Consider the following 18,099-nt stretch of genomic DNA (forward strand, 5'->3'; position numbering starts at 1 on the left):
GGAATGAACGTATAGAAGACAAATTTGTAAAAGCTGGAGTGGAATAACCAGTTTTGAATACTGAAATTAAGGTTATGGATAAATAATTCTGATTTAATTCTCCTTGTCATTGTCTGGACTATAAAATTGCTACCTACCTTTTAAGTTGAAAAACTTCCATAATGTGGTGCTATATTTGCAGAGGGAGGAGTTTTACGTGCATATGTATACAAATCTGTATAAAACCCTATGTGAACCAGTATAAAAAGGTTCATACATGTGTATGTATATATTTATGTGTATATATATTCTTTTATATGTAAGTAAAACCCTGTATGAACCTATATGAAAAAGATATGCATACATCTATGAAATGTTTTTTTGTTTTTGTTTGTTTTCCCTAAGGACTTGTAAGATTCCTGAGATTAAACAGAGTCCAGACATTGCACTGGGTTCCAGGACCATTCTTAGCATATAGTTCTTTTATTTTTTTTCTGTTTAAAGACCTGATTCTTCATAGTTCAGATGAGTTGACTGTGAATTTTGTCTTGCTTCCCCTTAACTTTTAGTCGCTCACTGTATCCTCATTCAGAGTTCCTGAAGGCAATTCTATTTTACAATTCACCTCTCAGTAATAACTGAATCATGGTACACAGTGGCAAATGTTTCAAGGTAGTTACTCTTTATTTCTTGTGCTATCAAAAGTATGCAGATCTGGACAAAACAAAAATGCTAAAAGCGTTGCTCTGCCTTTTTCCGTGTGGCTTTTGAGTGTGTTTTGGTTTAAGGGTTCTTTGATGTAGGTCAGTCTTCTGAAGAGATCAGACTCTCTTTACTCATCTCCATGACTCTCTTTCCGAATGATAGCTGGTCTCTTTCTGATCCCTGCAGTTCCTGTCTTTTCCTTCTGTCTAAAATGGATGTTGAGTCAGTCTTTCTTTTGTAAGTCCTTCCTCTTATGGTGGTAACACTTCAGCTTTGTAGGCTAGCAGGACTTACACAGTTTCAACAAGCTGACCCATTGCTTAGTTACTATTCCTTGTAAACTTAGACATAAAACCCGGTTGTTGTGCATCATTTATTTCATTTTCTGAGGACATGTCATTAGAAGGGCATGTCATCGAAGTTATAACCAAGGTGACATGTTAGCCTTTTGCCAAATGTAAGAATCTCTTGGTGTCAGGAGCCACGTTGTTAGCGAAGCTGTATAAACTGACCATTCAGCAACTGGAAGCATTATTAGTTGTGCCAAAGCAAGAGTTTAAATGGAGTAGACTGGATCTATTACTTGCTCTTTCATTACCTGATGGGAAAAGCAGAAGTACAAGTGATCCAGTCTTGATCTCAAAACATTTTTAGAGGTCAGTATCTGTCTCCATTTTTCAGAAGAGAAAGCAGAATCAGATAAGTGGTATTATCTGCAGAAAACCAGCCAACAGTACAGGCAACAGAACTGGACCCAGAACCCAATTTTTTGAGGCCTGTGTGGTGGTCCATGAATTAGGTAAGGTGAGTGATACCATCTGGAATTAAATTGTAATTTATAAAGCATGAGGTGATGAAGCCTTAAAGAAAAAAGTTTAGGAGTGGGAATTGAGAGGAAAATATTTAGCAGGCTAGAAGTAAATCTGGCAAAAATATTTCTCAAAGGAATGAGAGGCAATTATAAATATGATTGCTAACAGCTTCCCTTCCCTTCTACAACTATTGCATTTCGTTTTGATCTTCAGAAGAGCAGGAAACTTGATGTTCAAAAATTTGGAATTGTTCTTTTCAATTTAAGATGTTAATAGGCAGCAAAATCTTAGGCATGAAAATTACTTTCAGCCAACCGCGAAGGGATAACTAAATTCACAGCCTGCAGAAGACATCTGAAATTAGAGCTCCAAATCAAGCTTTCTGTATGATTAAAAAGTGTAGGATGTTGTTCACATATTGGAGTCCTTAATAAGGCTGATACTGAAAACTTAAAAGATTTGCTGATGAGGCTGTTGTAAGAAAAATATTATAGTGATGATGTTTGGACAATGATGTCATTTTAGTTTGATTTGTGTGCAAAAAATAATACAAATTAAAAATACTAAAGAAAGGGTTTTTAGACTATTTTCTTGGATCTTACTGTTTTGTTTGAGAGAACAGTACTGAGGAAAGATTTGTGTAGACACTGCAAGGTGACACTAATTACTTGCCAGCTGTTCTAAATATAAGAACTTGTGAGTGCTAGGTATAACAGCTCACTTCTGTATTGGGAACCTAATAAGTGCAGTAACATTAAACAAAATTCAAGTTTCAAAGTATATATGACTCTGAAAGAAATAATTTGCCTGCAGTTCCATCCATTTTATACAAGGGAAGTATACTCAGAATAACATGCATGATGATGTCTCAAAAGACAGTTGAAAAACAAGTATTTTTGTAATAACAGTCAGGATCAGCTGTTTTCCAGTCTTTTATTTAGAGAGCTGTTGGATTTCTGGTACTACTTATTGTATAGTCATACAGTGATTTAAACATGTGTAAGCTATTATGTAGCCCTTTTAAGTATGATCTGTTGGACTTAAATTCAGTCTATGAAAAGGAGATTCTTTCTGTAGCTCAGCTCTTAAATGGTTAAACTAACAACTGCTCATTTGTCTGCTTATTCTGTGTTTGTTTTAACGAACAAAATGTGCTTTGTGTTGTGTGGAATTCAGTTTACAATTTTTGTTTTCTTTTAGAAGATTCATGATGTTGCTTGATATTTCCTTCTCATTTTTTTCCATTTTGAAGGCTTTATATTATTTTTTTAAAAATCTCTTTTTAGGGATTGCTTACATTCGGTTTTCATAAGAAACTCACAACTCAAACATAAGAAGACTGTGGAACAGTTGCATGAAAATGAAAAGCTTTTGCATTTTATTTTGGAATTATCAGAGTTTACTGGTCATCTCATGTTAAAAGCAATGTTGAAACTCCAGCGGCAGTTAATTGCTCTGTAAAAATTCAGTTAAAATCAAAAAAGTAGAAATAAAAATGGCTTAGACTAGAAATTGGTTTGTATATCCATCAGATAAAATGATATACTCAATTACAGACTGCATGTGTCCATCTAGCATGTAAAATTCTTTATAGAGGAAGAGTAACTAGTGTTATGTTGTTCTAATTTCTTTAGGTCTTCAAGAGACAAAGGAGGTGACATTTATTATAGTCACTGTTGTGATCACGTTTTTGTCTTTTTTTTTTTCCCCTCTTTTTCCAGATACTGACTACTCTTGTTAAAGGAATTTGTAAACCAGTAACCTGCAAAATCCGCATTTTGCCCTCAGTAAGAACATAAATCATTATACTGAAGTGTTTAGTTGTTTATTTCTGTGATTTAAAATCAATTAGAATATATGGCTTCTAATATATTGGCATTTTAGACCTGTTATTGTGAAATAGCACTTGGAATTATAATTACTGTTCGGGATGCTGTCACGACCTAAGGGGTTATCTGACCTGTGGTTGTATAGAGATTGTGATTGTGGGTTCATCAGATTCCATGGTACACAAGGACACAGAGGCTTTTATCCTCTAAATTTCTCAGCTTTGTTACAGATTACCACAAATACCACAAAAATCACCATAGCAAATATATCTATGATTAATAAGGCAAGATATATCTATATCTATCTCAAGCTATTACAAATTATTAGTAGGAACAATCAGTAGTATAACAGCAGTGATTAATATGGCAGCAGTCAATTACAGCAACAAGCAATAACAGCCACAACCAAATAGGTATATACTATTACAAGTTACTACAAACTTATCACTAGTGAAGCAAATGTATCAATAATATAACAGCAGATATACTTATGATAGATTACTGATATGCATATATATATGTAAATTCACAGTAGTAATACCGGTATCAAGTGCATCAGATGGATCTCAGAAGGACAAACTGATCCCAGAAGGGGATCCAACCATCCCAGACGTCTGAAGACAAACTGAAACAACCCCAAAAGTAGGCCCAGAGGAGGACCAGTAAAATAACAGACAGAGACTCACTCCAAAGATCTGTGTCGTGGAGTTTGGAGTCGGACAGGCATCCCTGGCAAGAGTCCAAGATCTCATAGAAAATTTGTGTGGAGAGTTCAACCTTTTTAGGAAAAGGAAAAGCATGTGCAGCATGGGAAGTTCTCAGAGAGAGAGAAGCTCAATTTTGGATAAAAATTAAGTCATTTTTATGTCATAGAGACCCAAGAGGATGTAGGACACCACTCCTTGAGCAGCCAGTAGATGCTGTTAATTCCTATTTTTCACCTGGGGCAGCCAATAGATGATTGTTTTCTGTCCTTTCAGACCAATTTTTTTTTTTCCAGACTGTTTTCCTGTTCTTGCAGTTAGAACAGCCCATGGCAGTTAAGGATTTTTTCTTTCTCAGGATGTTTTCCCCTTTTTCCAGGCTATTTTTTGCCTTTTCAGATGATGACTTGCTGATATGGTTCCTTGGTTTTGCACTTATCGATGGTATCTTGGGATGTGTCTGGTTTCTAGGTACACAGCTGCACTTATCAGGGATGCTTCTGGTTCACAGACCTAGTTCCCAGGCTAATGGTTTTCAGGCTGGCAGTCAGTTTCTCTCTCAGTATTTTTCAGGAGGTGTTTTCCTCTGTTCAGTAATTTTCCCCTTCCAACTAGGTCGCATTTCTGGCTGCACACGTCAGATACCAAACTTCATTTCTCCTCTCTAATTTTAAAAGTCAAGAAAATACCTAACATTGGATGTCTACACATGGTTTTATCCCATTGAACTCCAAATGTGGATACTTCTATTAGAAAAGTATTTTAGCTCTGTTGATTGTAATCCACCGAGTTAATCCCAAAGCTTTTGCTGGTGAATAAGCACTAGATGAAAATAAAAAGGAAAAATGCACTCTTATTTTAAAAGAAAACTGCCAAATGTGGAATTGACTGAGAGTAATCTCATGTGTGCGTAAGCGCAGTGCAGTGAACTTTGAATTTTTTGACAATCTGCTTGAAGTTTAAACTTCAGGAGGGGAAGACGAAGCCCTAGTTCTCCAACTTCCAACATTCATTTTAACACTGAAGATTTCACTAATGAAATTGTGTTTACGAAAGAAATTGCCTGTCCTCTATAAACTACTCATATTCTACACTGCAGGGAAATTTTGCATTACTTGACTCCTGATTTACTGTATGTGCAATGACAGCAATAAATACTACAAACAATATCCAAAATAAAAACAACTTCTGCAGCCTTTTTAGAAACTCTTTGACAGATAGAAGCACTGAAATTGGTAGCTTATGCAAAGAGGTTCATAACCTTCCTTCTCAGAACCAACATCTTCACTGCAATTAGAATTACTTTTTTTCTGGATAGATTCTTGAGTACAATCATTAATTTCAAAGAAATTGTGGTATATTGCTAAAGCTGTTTACATTTTGTTTTGTCAGTATTTGTCTAGAATTTAACTATTAATAATGTAGTGAAAATACATCGATTCCTTTTTCTTTTTTTTTTTACAGCTGATGTAGCTTCATTACTGGATTATATTTTTTTGCAGTTGAATTCCCTACATATTTTTAAACCTCCAGATGATGATATGCCTTCTCTTTTAATGACTGATTATTTTGCAATTGTGTATTTAATTACCTGCCTAGATACCATGATTACATACGACCTCAACAGATATTTCTGTAGATGGATGAACTGTAACTGATCTAGCTATTGTTCAAAAGTCATTTACACGTACACTTAAAATGATTAAATGAACAAATGAAGCCTGTGTGAAAAGAATCAGTAACTCTAAGATCACTTTGGTTCTTAAGTACTGAAGTATTAAATCAGAGAACTGGCACCTATACCTTTTTATTTTCTACAACTATCCTAGAGCCTCTTCCTTTCTGTTTCAAGCCACTTTTGCATAACATGTCATCCATCAGAACAGCAGGTGAGCTGCTGTCTCTGTCCATGCCAGCTGGTAGATGTAGCATTTTTCAAAGACTGAATGTGCTGTTTTGTGATGAGCCACAGATCATTCTCCAGCTTTTGAAAAGAAAATTGGCCTTATCTTTTTTTCATTTTCCCTTTCCCCAAAGCTGCGTAAGACAGGTTAATCCAGCAATGTGCCAGATATCTCTCTGCCTTTTAACAGCATCTTACCTCTTTGAAGATATACTGGGAGCTTCCCCTTTTTCCCCTCTGTCAATTGATTCACTGGTCCTGTACAAATATCATTAGAATTTTTTAGATACTAGTAAACTTTTTAAAGACACATCTAAGAGGAATATTTATAGATATGTGATTACATATTATGTTCATTTCAGAAGGCACCCTTTTATTAAGATGCATTTTAATTACAATTTACAGAGTAGTTGTTAGAGAGGACTTGCTAATCAAGGGTTTTGTACCATTTTCAAATGACAGTCTAAAAACCTGTTGGAAAATATTCTCCTACTACAGAGTCTTGTGTTATCTTGTTTGAGAAAGTTTGTGATCTATAGTTTCAAGGAAGTATTCTTATTTTTGCCGTAATATGTAGTTCTTTAATTAAAGTATATATTAAATGGTTATGCATGTTGAGGTTTACTGTTGGAATACAGGAATCGTATTCCTGTTGATGAAAGAAAAGGCTTCCAACATTTGTTTGCACAATGATTGCATGATAGTTATTCCTTTTTCTTTGAACTAAGATCATATCATTCTCTCTTACCCCTCAGGTGGACGATACAGTGAATCTGGTGAAGAGAATAGAAAAAACTGGTATTGCTGCCATTGCAGTCCATGGAAGGTAAATCGTTTTTAGGCAAGAGAGACTTTGATTTTTTTAGTTTGCTGGTGAATGTAGCACAATGAGATATGACTAGTGTATGCTCTACAGGTAATATGTGGTTCTGATTTCAACTGTTATCTAAATTGATGTTGCAGAATATCAGGCCAGTAATTAGGGAATTGAACCACTTGCTGCTATTTTTCTAAAATTTGTCTCAAAGACCAAATAAAATTTAAATTATCTTGCATACTCTGAATCTAAAAAATGCTACTTATCTGGGTACGGAATTACAGTAACAATGTTTTAAAATTTATTTGATATGAAAGAATTTGCTTGTGTTTGGAAAAAAAAAAAGGAAAATTACATCGAATATATAAAGTGTATAAGTAGAAATAAATATGTCCCAATAATCCTTGAGTCATGTCTGCTGTGATTCAGATACCTACAAATTCCATAGGAAATCTTTGGTCTTGTCTTTGTTTGTTTGTTGGAAAGGAAGAAGGAGGAGAGGCCTCAGCACCCTGTGCACTGTGATGTGATCAAAGCCATATCTGAAGCAGTTTCTGTTCCAGTAATAGCAAAGTAAGTTGGACTCATTAGCTCGTTATTGCCAGTTGCCTGTACCTAACTTAAGATTTGCAAGTGCAGGAAAAAGATCCTTCATGGAGGGCAAATACAATGTTACCTGTTACAAAAGATCAAATCTGAATAGAGGTAGCAGTGACAAAAGTTGGCCTTATGAAATATCACCATACTTCAGTTTTTTGTTTGAAAATTCTGTATCTTTCCAAAAGTATTGCTTTTGTGTGTCACAATCTATCTTATGCAAGTTGTTTCTGATTGCATGCAGCAGTTGAATTTTCTATGGTTTTAAGCCCTGTGCTTATAACTGGTTATAACCCACTGTGTATCTTGGACGCTTGCACATTAGAGATTACCTGTCCTACTGTTCAAAAACAGTGTTTCGTTCTGTGGCCTCACATTTTCCTTAAGACCTCCTTAAGTCTCCAGCTTATATTGACAGATCCTTCAGTAACTCTGTAATAGTAAAATAAGGAACTCAGCCTTAGAAACGTTTAGCTACAAATAGGTAAATTTTAAGAGCAATTTTGAAAGCAATGGTAATGAAAAGTATCAAGCTGTCCTGAATTGTATCTGATCTGCCTGACCACCATCTTTAGATGTTCTACCTCTTAATAAGGGGCAGTAGAATATCCTTGGCCAGAGAAGTAGTGTCCCTAAATGAAGTTCTCTCTTCGTTGATCTTGAGTTTTCATGGAAAAGCTGCATCTCTGCAAACCATATACTTACGTGAGGAATTTGAGAACTGTTTCCTGTTCACGTTTCTGTGTAGAAAATACATTGAAAGTCACAGTTTTTGCTGTTAGAAGACCTGTTCTGTAATGGTGAAAGGAAATATTCCATGCTGATAATCTTTGTTCATCCACTTTTCAGTGGTTCACCCCCTTTCTAGTTTTCAGAATAATTTTTTAAACAATATGGAATTATAAAAACAAGCAAAATTCACATTGTGCATTGCCATGAATCCTTTGTTTGCCTAGGTAGAAGACGAGGCTAACAATATGCATGTCAGAAATGTCAGCTCTGTATGAGTACTTCCTATGATACAGAAATGTGCAATGAAGATACAGAAATATCAGAGGTTTATTGTTGATAAATTGCTTCTAATTAGTCCCTGTATCAATTTACTTCTTTGCAGGTATCCCAACATGCTGAACTAACCTTAACAATCCTAATTTTTTTTTAATGATTTCTCTGAAAAGGATATGATCTTTGTTTTAAATCCACTTAGTGAAACTTTTTCCTCTCTAAAGAAATGTAAATGTGCAACTTGGAATCCTGCTTGTTAAATATATTTGATCCATGGTACTTGATCCCTGCTTTAACTTATTTGGCTAGTATTTTGAGAATTTTAACCACTTATACCTCAGGCTTGGTCAGGAAATATACAGGAATGAATAAAAGGAAGTAGACTGGTGCTAAAAAAAGGCAAGAAAATTTGAACTGATATTATGATTTCTAGAATGGTACTGTGTTTATGGAATAATCTTTCATTAGTGCAGGAAGCTTGCTTGTTCTGCCTTCACAATATAAATGTCTGGTTTTAAAGTAATTTATAATTTGTTTTTATTTTGAATTTGACAATGTTTCTACTTGAAGGATAAAGATCCTACTCTTACTTTTTAGTTCAGAACCATAACTTTTATTTTACCTTTAAAAGATGTTGTGAAGGGACACTCTAAGAGAAAGAAAATGTGTGTTAAGTGTTCTTTTTGCTTACTAATATGTCTGACTTGCTGACTTGAAAGTAGAAGCAGTACAATAGAAGCACTGCAATCTTCTCTTAACTTTCAAGTACTCTGTGACTGCTTCAGAAGTACTACTTGTAGTTACTCTCCATACGTTAGTGCCAGAGTGAGAATGGAATGATGTCCATAGTTAAGTTGTTTTCAGTATCACTTGTGCCAGCACAATTAGTATGCAGTTGAAGGTTACAGAACTGGCGATTACAAGGTACCGTTTTTCAAACAATGTGAAAGTGATTCTTTGTGAGCCTTATCTATTGGGAACTGTGTGAAAGCACACATTTTGTGTGAGACATAAACTATATTCTTTCTTCACAAAAACAGTCTTCTATTTTTAAGAGAATTATGCAGATAATGAAAAATATTATATGTAATCAGTGTTTTAATGTGCCATCGCTAATAAAACTCTCGGACCCCTTTGTTCTCTTAGATTTGACATAATATCCTAAATAGCCTCTGCCACCATTAATAATGTAATATCACATTGAAAACACAAGGCTGTGTTAAAGTAAAAGTAATAGCAAATAGAACTTTTGTGGTTATAACAGTGATGTTACTTTTTAGTGGAGGATCTCATGACTTCATCAAAGAATATACGGACATTGAGAACTTCCGGAAAGCAACAGCTGCCTCATCAGTAATGATAGCTCGTGCTGCCATGTGGAACCCATCTATCTTCAGAAAAGAGGGTCTTTTCCCCTTGAAGGAAGTCATGCAAGATTACATCAAATATGTATGTTTTTTGGAAGATCTTATTTGTAGTTAACATTGTTTAGAACTGTTAATCCAAATCTTAACTACAGTATCTAAACTCCTCTTAATTTCAAAGACTTAGGCTCTGGGGATATTTTAACATGCTGCACATGACATGAGTCTTCCAAATCAACCACTGCTTCCTCTGTTTTATTTTGTTCAGAAAAAAATGTTCAGAAATCTGTATTCAGAAAACAGATTTTCCTGATAATTCTTTTCTTATGTATCGTGCTTTTTAGCCCTAGTTTCTTGGGACCATTTATGAGGCTTCCAAGGCTATCTAAAAATGTCTAGGAATTTGAAAAGCTAATGATATGTAGGCCAACTCTCTTGATGTTACAGTTGTGCAAATAATATTGAACAGAAAAGTGAAGGAATATTAAGTACTCAGTTGCTGCTAGATTCATTTTTAGCAATTAGTTGCTTTTCATAAATACTGTCAATTTTTAACAGCAGGGAAGCAAAGGGAATGATCTGCCAATAAAGTAATGCTGTATTGTAGTACTACAGCTCCATTAGCCGAGTTGTCTATTATATAAAGTTTTATCTATTATTCAAAATACACAATTTTAATGACATAATAGGAAATTAATCAGAAATCTGTGGCTTTGATCATGTCATGAATTTAAAATTTTTTGGTTTTTGAAAATTTGGGCTGCCGTTAACTAGTTACTTAGTAAAATATCACTACATTGTTGATCAGTTATGTAAACTAGTCAACTCTTTCCTCATAAGTATATAAATAAGTTGAACTTCTGTTCATGAAAGCATGCCAAAATAATCAGATTATACTCCTATTCGTGAGTGGTCTTGAATATGTTGCTGAGGAAACTGTGCATTGTGGTTTGCCTTTCAAAAACAATTTTGAAATTAATCAAGAGACATGAGCATTATATAAGATAAATTTTGTTTGGTATGTTTTTATATACTCGGTCTCTCTCCTTCAGGCGGTGAGATATGATAATCACTATACCAACACAAAATACTGTTTGTGTCAGATGTTAAGAGAACAGTTGGAAACTACTCAGGGTAAGAAGCTGCATGCTGCACAGTCCACACAGGAGATCTGGTAAGCGTGTACTTCAGAAATAGGAATTGTACTGTCAAACTTGCAGACCACTTCTCTTTTCTGTAGCACTGCCTGGCATTTCATACCTTCAGAAGTTGTAAAAAAATCCCAAAAATAAACCAAACAAAAAAAATCCAGTTAGTAAGATGTTTCCTTTTTGAGGAAATATAGTAGCTTTAATGAATCTCTTCATCCTGGACATCTGAAACAGTCTGGATGAAACTTCTCAAAGGGGAGACAGAAAAGGAAAAAGTTTGAGAGAAACCATGAAATAGATATGCAATTAAAGAATTCACACAGAATGGAGGGGAATTCAGGTTTGGACCCATCAAAAACTGAACAAAATAAAGGTCTGAGCTTGCATGTGTCATATCCATGCTGTGTGCTATAATTGTCCTTCTGATGGAATGGGTGGGAAGAGATTCTCTTTGTTTTTATGAAATAAACGGTCTGAAACTGTTTGTTATCTTACATGTATGAAAATGGATAGGAATGTTGAAAGATTGAAATATTTTGCAAATGGAGTTATTGTTTTCTAGCAAACCCTAATCAGCATTCTGTTCATGTTCAAAATGAATGGAAATGCCTGCAATCCTTTTGCCAGTTTATTGCGATTTACCAATTTTGGCGCTCTCATGGACTGCTGTCCATGATTATTACAATACAATGAAGGGAATTTGTATTTTATATGTAAAAGGAGCTAGCCGCCTTTATTCGTAAAGGAGCAGTGGAATCCATAAACAGCATTTAAACTTTGCAAGTTACTTTTCACTTTTGCAATGTAAATAGCTGAACAATTTTTAGTATAGTAACAAATTTTAGTATAGATAGTATTTTGCTTATAGTTTTCCAATTTGGTTAGAAGAGATACAGTATAGATTGGAACTGAAACAATCTTTTACAACTTCAAATAAATCTTAGCTGAAAGGGTGGTGGTGTTCTCTACGGAATGAATAGTAATGCATAGTATGTAAAGAAAAGAAATTGTCAAGTAAGAGTCAAGCCTTTAAACAGGTAATTAGAAGAGTCACAGTTTACACATATAAACACTGATTAGAGATCTAGTGTAAAACTTCTGGTTTTATGTGCTAGGCCTAACAATTCTTTAGGAGCTTCCAAAATTGAACATAATTGGGTTTTGTATATGTGATGCAATACCAGTTTCAAAATTGGCTTAAGCAGTGCATGTGCATGAGAAAGGGACAGAGAGAGCGCCACTTGGAAATTTATTAGACTGCTTTCTATCAGCAGACTCTGTCTTTTAACCACTGTTGTAAACAGCCTGTTTAATGCCCAGATAACTGAAGAACATTCAGTTATTGAAAATGTACCTATATGTCTTCAGACAAAAATGTTACTTAATACTACTGTCTCCTAGTGGTGATGGCATGTTGTAGCCATTCGAGATTTTAACCTCAGTACTGAATGCAAGAGAACAGGCTGCTGCATTTCAGCCAGAAAAATTTACATAATGATATATAATAAGTTGTCTTCTCTTAGAAGCATCGGTTATCATTATTCAACTTCATTGTTTTTCCACTTAAGAGCATTGGAGATGGCTTTGTGGCCAGAATTCATTTTGTCATTGAACAGCCTTGTACCAATAAGCATTCTCCTAACAGACAGAAAGTAGAAGTTTTCTTATGCTGCAGGTTTTATTTTTGTTATCATCTGCAGAAAATGAATAGCCTTGATTTTTCAAAGTAGATGCAGCCTGCCATGGATCTGAAATTTAAAAGGATTTGAGGCTCTTGCTTTTGACCCAAATCCTAGTTGCTTCCTTCCTTGTATTGGGGCTTGTGAATAATACTCTGAAGTCAGAAAGTCTGAGATTTTGAGGTATTTGGATGTTATAGTGTTTACTGCTTGTAATATTTTAAACACCAAAATTAGAAGAAGAAGAATCTATTTCCTGCTTTTTGCTCATATTGCCCTTGTGGAGCTGATGCACCAGGAATCACTCAGAGATGTTCTTTGCTGATTCATCCACCTGCAAGTTATTAATTAAGGTAATAATTTGAATATGGCAGGACCTGTATTTCTGATTGATTCTGCCAGCATTTTCAGGCTGCAAATTTGCTGGAAATGAGAACATTCTTTTTCTACTTATAGCTCGACAGGGTCTGATAAGAATTGAAGAAGAAACAATATAATGTCACTGTGCAGAATGTAGCCACACTTTCACGTGATTCTCTGTACATATATACTGTTATATATGTATACTGTTATATATATACTGTTTAAACAATTGATTTCTGTACTTACTTTATCATAATGTGATACAAAAACTTATATGCTAATCTCTGATACAAGGAATTCTGTTTGAATAGTGAAGTCTTTGAAATGGCTGACTTCTATGAAGAAACAACAGCTATTTTCGAAGCAAAGAAAACATCTTTAGAATCTGAGACACAAGATGAAGATGACCAAATGGAAGATCCAGATGTAATAAAAATGGCTGTTAGATTTGACAAGTAAGCATGCAAATTAAGTTTTTCACCATCTTGCATCTGTAAATAAAAACTGTGAATTTGACAGTGCCTTGCAGTTCTTTTGAAAATGGCAATTTGTATAACAGTGCTTACTGAGTGAATTTTAGTGAAGCAACTTGTGTACAGCATTACATAATCACTAGCATCACCAGTCTTCCTGTGCTATTTTGTTGTTGTAAGATGTTCTTTAGTTCCAGGCTTCCTGAGATGGCTTAATTCTCTCAATTTATAATATATATAAAAAAAATATATAATTCAAATGTCTGTATGTAGAAGAATGTGAGCATACAAAGATACAGAGTTCTCTTATTTTTAGTGAAATTTAACTAAAACAGAATACTTTGTCTATAAAATGTCCTGTACAAATTTCTTATGTGATCTGCTTGGAAAAGAGCATTATGTGCTCACCTACAGTGTTCTAAACATGTTCCATTCATAAGGTGTTCCTTGAAAAACTAATTCATGGAGTTATGTACAATATTAAGTAACCTTTGATTATAATCTGTGAAGCCTATAGAATTCGTGTTACTTTCCATGTTATATCTGTGTTTGCTATTTTTGCTGTGTTTGCTATTAAGTCTATCAAACAGCTCAAGAAGAGTGTGATATAAAATGCTCCTCAAATCCAGTCATAGTACTTTAATATTTTCAGGATCTATTACCTGACTCCCTGAGGACTGAATACAGTGGTTGTACAAGATTTATTTTTTCTGCCAAGTACAAGGGGCTGTAGTTCCATGTCAGTAACTGAATCAATGCCTACCTTTCCTGCAATTTTTATTTGATAACTCTACTGTCTCATAACAGAAACAGCTTCTTTTCTTTCTTCTACTGTTTAATCTTATATTGTTGCTTACAGTAAGCAGTGCCGAGCTGTTTCTCTATTCTGTGTCATATATTTATTTAGAATCTCCTTTCAGGTAAGTATCTTTTCTCTAGTTGTATTACTACAGGATGTGAATGTTTGGGAAGAATTCATAGAAAAGTTTAGATTTTATTTTAGCCATTATGTCAGATGTACTGTTTGAATTATTTGATAAGGAAACAGCATTTTTCTCATAATTTGAGCTGTAAAGTTGACCCACAAAGAATAACTGGTAGAAGTAATATAATAAGTGCCACTATCTGTTTTAAAATAGAACTCTGTGCACATTTGTTGACCATAAATTTTTCTGTCTAGGCGAGAATATCCACCACAGATTACTCCAAAAATGTATCTTCTGGAATGGTGTAGGAAAGAAAAGCATCCTCAGCCTGTTTATGAAACTGTGAGTCAATGAAGAAACCTTTTCAAACCTCTTCCTCTGCCTTGTCTATGAACTTAAGTATTTTAGGACTCAAAGTAGTGCGAAATTCTACTTCCCAGTTTGGCATAGCTCCCGAGTAAGCAGCTTCAGAAATGGTAATACACATATATTTATGAAAATAGCAGCTTATTTTATTAGAAATAAAAATTTAAAAGTCAGACCTTCAGTCTGGTTTTGATTCATGTGTGAAAGAAGTTGCTGTAACGACAGGTCATTACATAGGAGTCCATGACTGACTTTCTTTTATTTCTTCTGTAAAGCAAAGAATTTGGATTCAGAATGTTTTCTCTGTTATTGCACACTATTATAGGTAGGAACTGTACTGGATAGGAGCAACTGCTTCGTTAGATGGGGAGATTATTGGATTTTATTTTTTTTTGTAAAGCAAAAATATTTACAGTTTGGACAATTTATTCTTATTTTTTAATCTCAAATATGCAAGGTTAAATTTGTGGTGCAAATTACAGTAATTTTGAATGAGTTACTTGATTGTGGTGTAAAGACAAGAGTAATGTGGAACCTTGACAATGTTTTTTGCTCTTGAAATGGCATGACTGTTTTTTGATACCCCTTCCTTTCAATTCTTTTTTTTCTCCAGGTTCAAAGACCACTGGATAGATTATTCTGTTCAGTAGTGACAGTAGCTGAGCGAAAATACAGATCAACTCTGTGGTAAGCTATCCTTAATATTTTTGCAACTGTATTGTAATTGTTTCTGAAACGTTGCTTAAAACTTGCCATGAAAGGGTAGTCCAGTTTATTCTAGGTGACTTTGATGGAAGTCAACTAAAAGCTACCTTCTAAAGCTACTTCTGGGAGGGAGAAAGAAATTCTGAGAATTGAAAGTGGCAAGAGGAAGTAAGCTTTAGCATAATCAGGTAAACCAGTACAGATTTTAATTCCCTTAGTACATTAGTCCACAAATTGTATTGGAAGGGGAGCAAATAGGTGACCCGGTTCAATTGTGTCTGTGAAGAGTTCGGAAACTAACCAAGGGAGGCAGAGAGGAACGTTGGAGGAGGTAATATCTTCAGCCACTACAGCAGATCCATTCTTGATAACCAGTCAGGATTAAGTGTCTATATGCAGTGAAACAGAGTACAATTTAGTGGCTTCTCAGACATCACAGTTAATCGACAGGTACATCCAGGGCTGCTCTGAAGTTTCATGATGGTATCCTATACAATCATCTATTAAAACTGGAGTTGACTTCAGACGATTGCACCTAAGTTGATCTTGATTTAACTGCAAAGCCTAGAGCTCAGCATTGAACATTTTAAAGAGGGCAAATGCACACAACAATTACTGGTGTTTGCAGCATTCCTGTTCAGAGACTTTAGGAAGTTAAGCTCAGCTGATATGAAACTTTGAGAAGAAAATGTTTTCAAATACTGAATTTCACAAATGTGTAATCTGCAGTCCCTCTCAGAAATGGCAGAATTTTCAGTATTATGGAACAGTTCCTGCTTTTGTCAGCATCGATGAACTTGTACGCCTACCGGAGATTATATTTGGGCCTGAGTGTCTTTCAAGAAAAGTGATCCTTCAAAACTTAGTTACTTTTGTTTAGTGATCATATTTGTAAAAGTTACCTTTCTGAGGATCGCAACCACTTGGGCCAAACACATGTTGACTTCATACCTTTGAAATGAAGAGTGAGACACAAGACCTGATAGAAACAGATTTTCTAGGAATATTACATCAGGAGTAATGCATCAACATTGACACCTAGCAAGATTCAGATAATTTCTGGAACGGACCTATTTTGTTCTTCTGCTGTGAGATGACTACAAATGCTGTTTATTTCATGATGTTGCATCCGAGACAGGAAATTGATTGTCTCTTGGCAATGTAGAGACTTCATTTTCTACTTTTACCTGTGCTCTATCTGCTTGCTCTTCAGGGACAAGTCAAAGAAACTAGCAGAACAGGCTGCAGCTATTGTCTGTCTGAGAACACTGGGTATCCCAGAGGGAAAGCTGTGTGAGGGAGAAAATCACCTGATTAACAAACGCAAGAGGGAAGCCCGGGAGTGCTTGAATAACGGAGGCCACGGAGAAGATCTTGCTGAGCCTTCCCATAAAAAAGCTAATTTTATTGAAGAAACTTCTGACACGAATGTCCCACGATAGCATGGAAATTAGAGGTTTCACACTTGTGCAGCTACAAATTAGCTCCTATTTGTATATCTTGCTGTTCACATTTCATTTGGATTCTCTCGGAGACAGATAAATTCCCCTGTTGTGAAAAATGCCAATGAGGTGTTTACTGTTCACCACTCACTATCCCTATGGTGCCTTTCAAACAGGATAAATTAGCAACTTGATTTTAAAGAACATTGGGAAGATTATCCCAAATAATAAATTTTTTTTAAATATCAGATATTTTCAAAGTAATTTTGTCTTTGTTTTTTTTACTTGTTTTTTTTTTATTTTTGAGAAGTCTACGGTGTGCTGGTAAGAGATGTATGAATACATCATCCATAAGCAGATGGATTTATTATGGAACTATGCAGTTAATCAGAAAAATTAATGTAGGAAAATATTAGTAGCCAAGTAGACATAGTTTTGTCAAACGAGTTTTATGCGTGTCTTGCAAGCTTTATTTACACCCATCATATATCAAGAAAAAATTTTTTGCAGAGAGAAGGGCTTAGAAATGGTAACACTAAGCATGAAAATAGCATTTTTCTTTCATAATTTCGACTACAATTTACCCTCCAGAAATACAATAATAGAATTGACCATCCTTTCTTGGTCTTAGGTATTACAATTGTGCCTTTCTAGTAAGGAGTTGGAGTCAAGCCTCGTAGCTGTGATTTTGTTCAATGAAGGCTGTTTCATTCTTTTGAACTTGGAAGTTCTACTCAATCTCTATATGTATACTAGTTGCAATAATGGGCATCCAAATATGACCTTATGTGTTTGTTCTTGAAATGGGACCTAGTTTGTGTCAGTATTTAGCTGTTGGTGATAGTGGTGGTCTTAATGAAAGACACGTGTTCTCTTCTTAATTTGCCATCATTGTAACTTCCTATTAAAGTAAACCGTAAGAACATGCTATATGCCAAGAGAGGATACAGACCCAGTCTGATTCCACGGCAATCCAGCTGAGCTCGTCTGATTTGAATTAGAGTTTTGAATCCCCAAAAGAATGTCTTAATGGATTAAGACAATTCAGGGATTTCAGTTATTGACAGTTTATTGAGACAGTGGTTTAGTTTCCCTCAATGGAGTGATGGATCTTCAGATTAAGAGTTCTGGTCTGAAAACAAAATGACAGGGATATCTTGCCATGATCTCTAAAGTATTTTGTATAAAGGACATACAAAATACTCATTTGGATATAGTTCATAAATAACCTTCCTATTTAAAAATTTGAATCTTTTTCATCAAGTGATAGTGCCAGCAT

General features: G+C 34.9%; 1 protein-coding gene across 2 annotated transcripts in view; it reads left to right on the plus strand.

Annotated features, from left to right (window-relative positions):
• Nucleotides 1–17,081, plus strand: part of DUS2 (dihydrouridine synthase 2) — a 27,557-nt gene extending 10,476 nt beyond the window's left edge. For both annotated transcript variants that reach the window (XM_009700066.1, XM_009700065.1), the window contains 9 exons: nucleotides 3,218–3,283; nucleotides 6,688–6,758; nucleotides 7,236–7,322; nucleotides 9,632–9,800; nucleotides 10,768–10,889; nucleotides 13,220–13,363; nucleotides 14,562–14,649; nucleotides 15,287–15,360; nucleotides 16,592–17,081. In XM_009700066.1, the coding sequence (XP_009698368.1) occupies nucleotides 3,218–3,283; nucleotides 6,688–6,758; nucleotides 7,236–7,322; nucleotides 9,632–9,800; nucleotides 10,768–10,889; nucleotides 13,220–13,363; nucleotides 14,562–14,649; nucleotides 15,287–15,360; nucleotides 16,592–16,820 (1,050 nt within the window). In that variant the 3' untranslated portion in view covers nucleotides 16,821–17,081. The remainder of the gene's footprint in view (nucleotides 1–3,217; nucleotides 3,284–6,687; nucleotides 6,759–7,235; nucleotides 7,323–9,631; nucleotides 9,801–10,767; nucleotides 10,890–13,219; nucleotides 13,364–14,561; nucleotides 14,650–15,286; nucleotides 15,361–16,591) is intronic.
• The last annotated feature ends 1,018 nt before the right edge of the window (nucleotides 17,082–18,099 follow it).

The sequence above is a fragment of the Cariama cristata genome, unplaced genomic scaffold (assembly GCF_000690535.1).
Source record: "Cariama cristata isolate BGI_N322 unplaced genomic scaffold, ASM69053v1 scaffold19895, whole genome shotgun sequence".
NCBI classification, from domain to species: domain Eukaryota; kingdom Metazoa; phylum Chordata; class Aves; order Cariamiformes; family Cariamidae; genus Cariama; species Cariama cristata.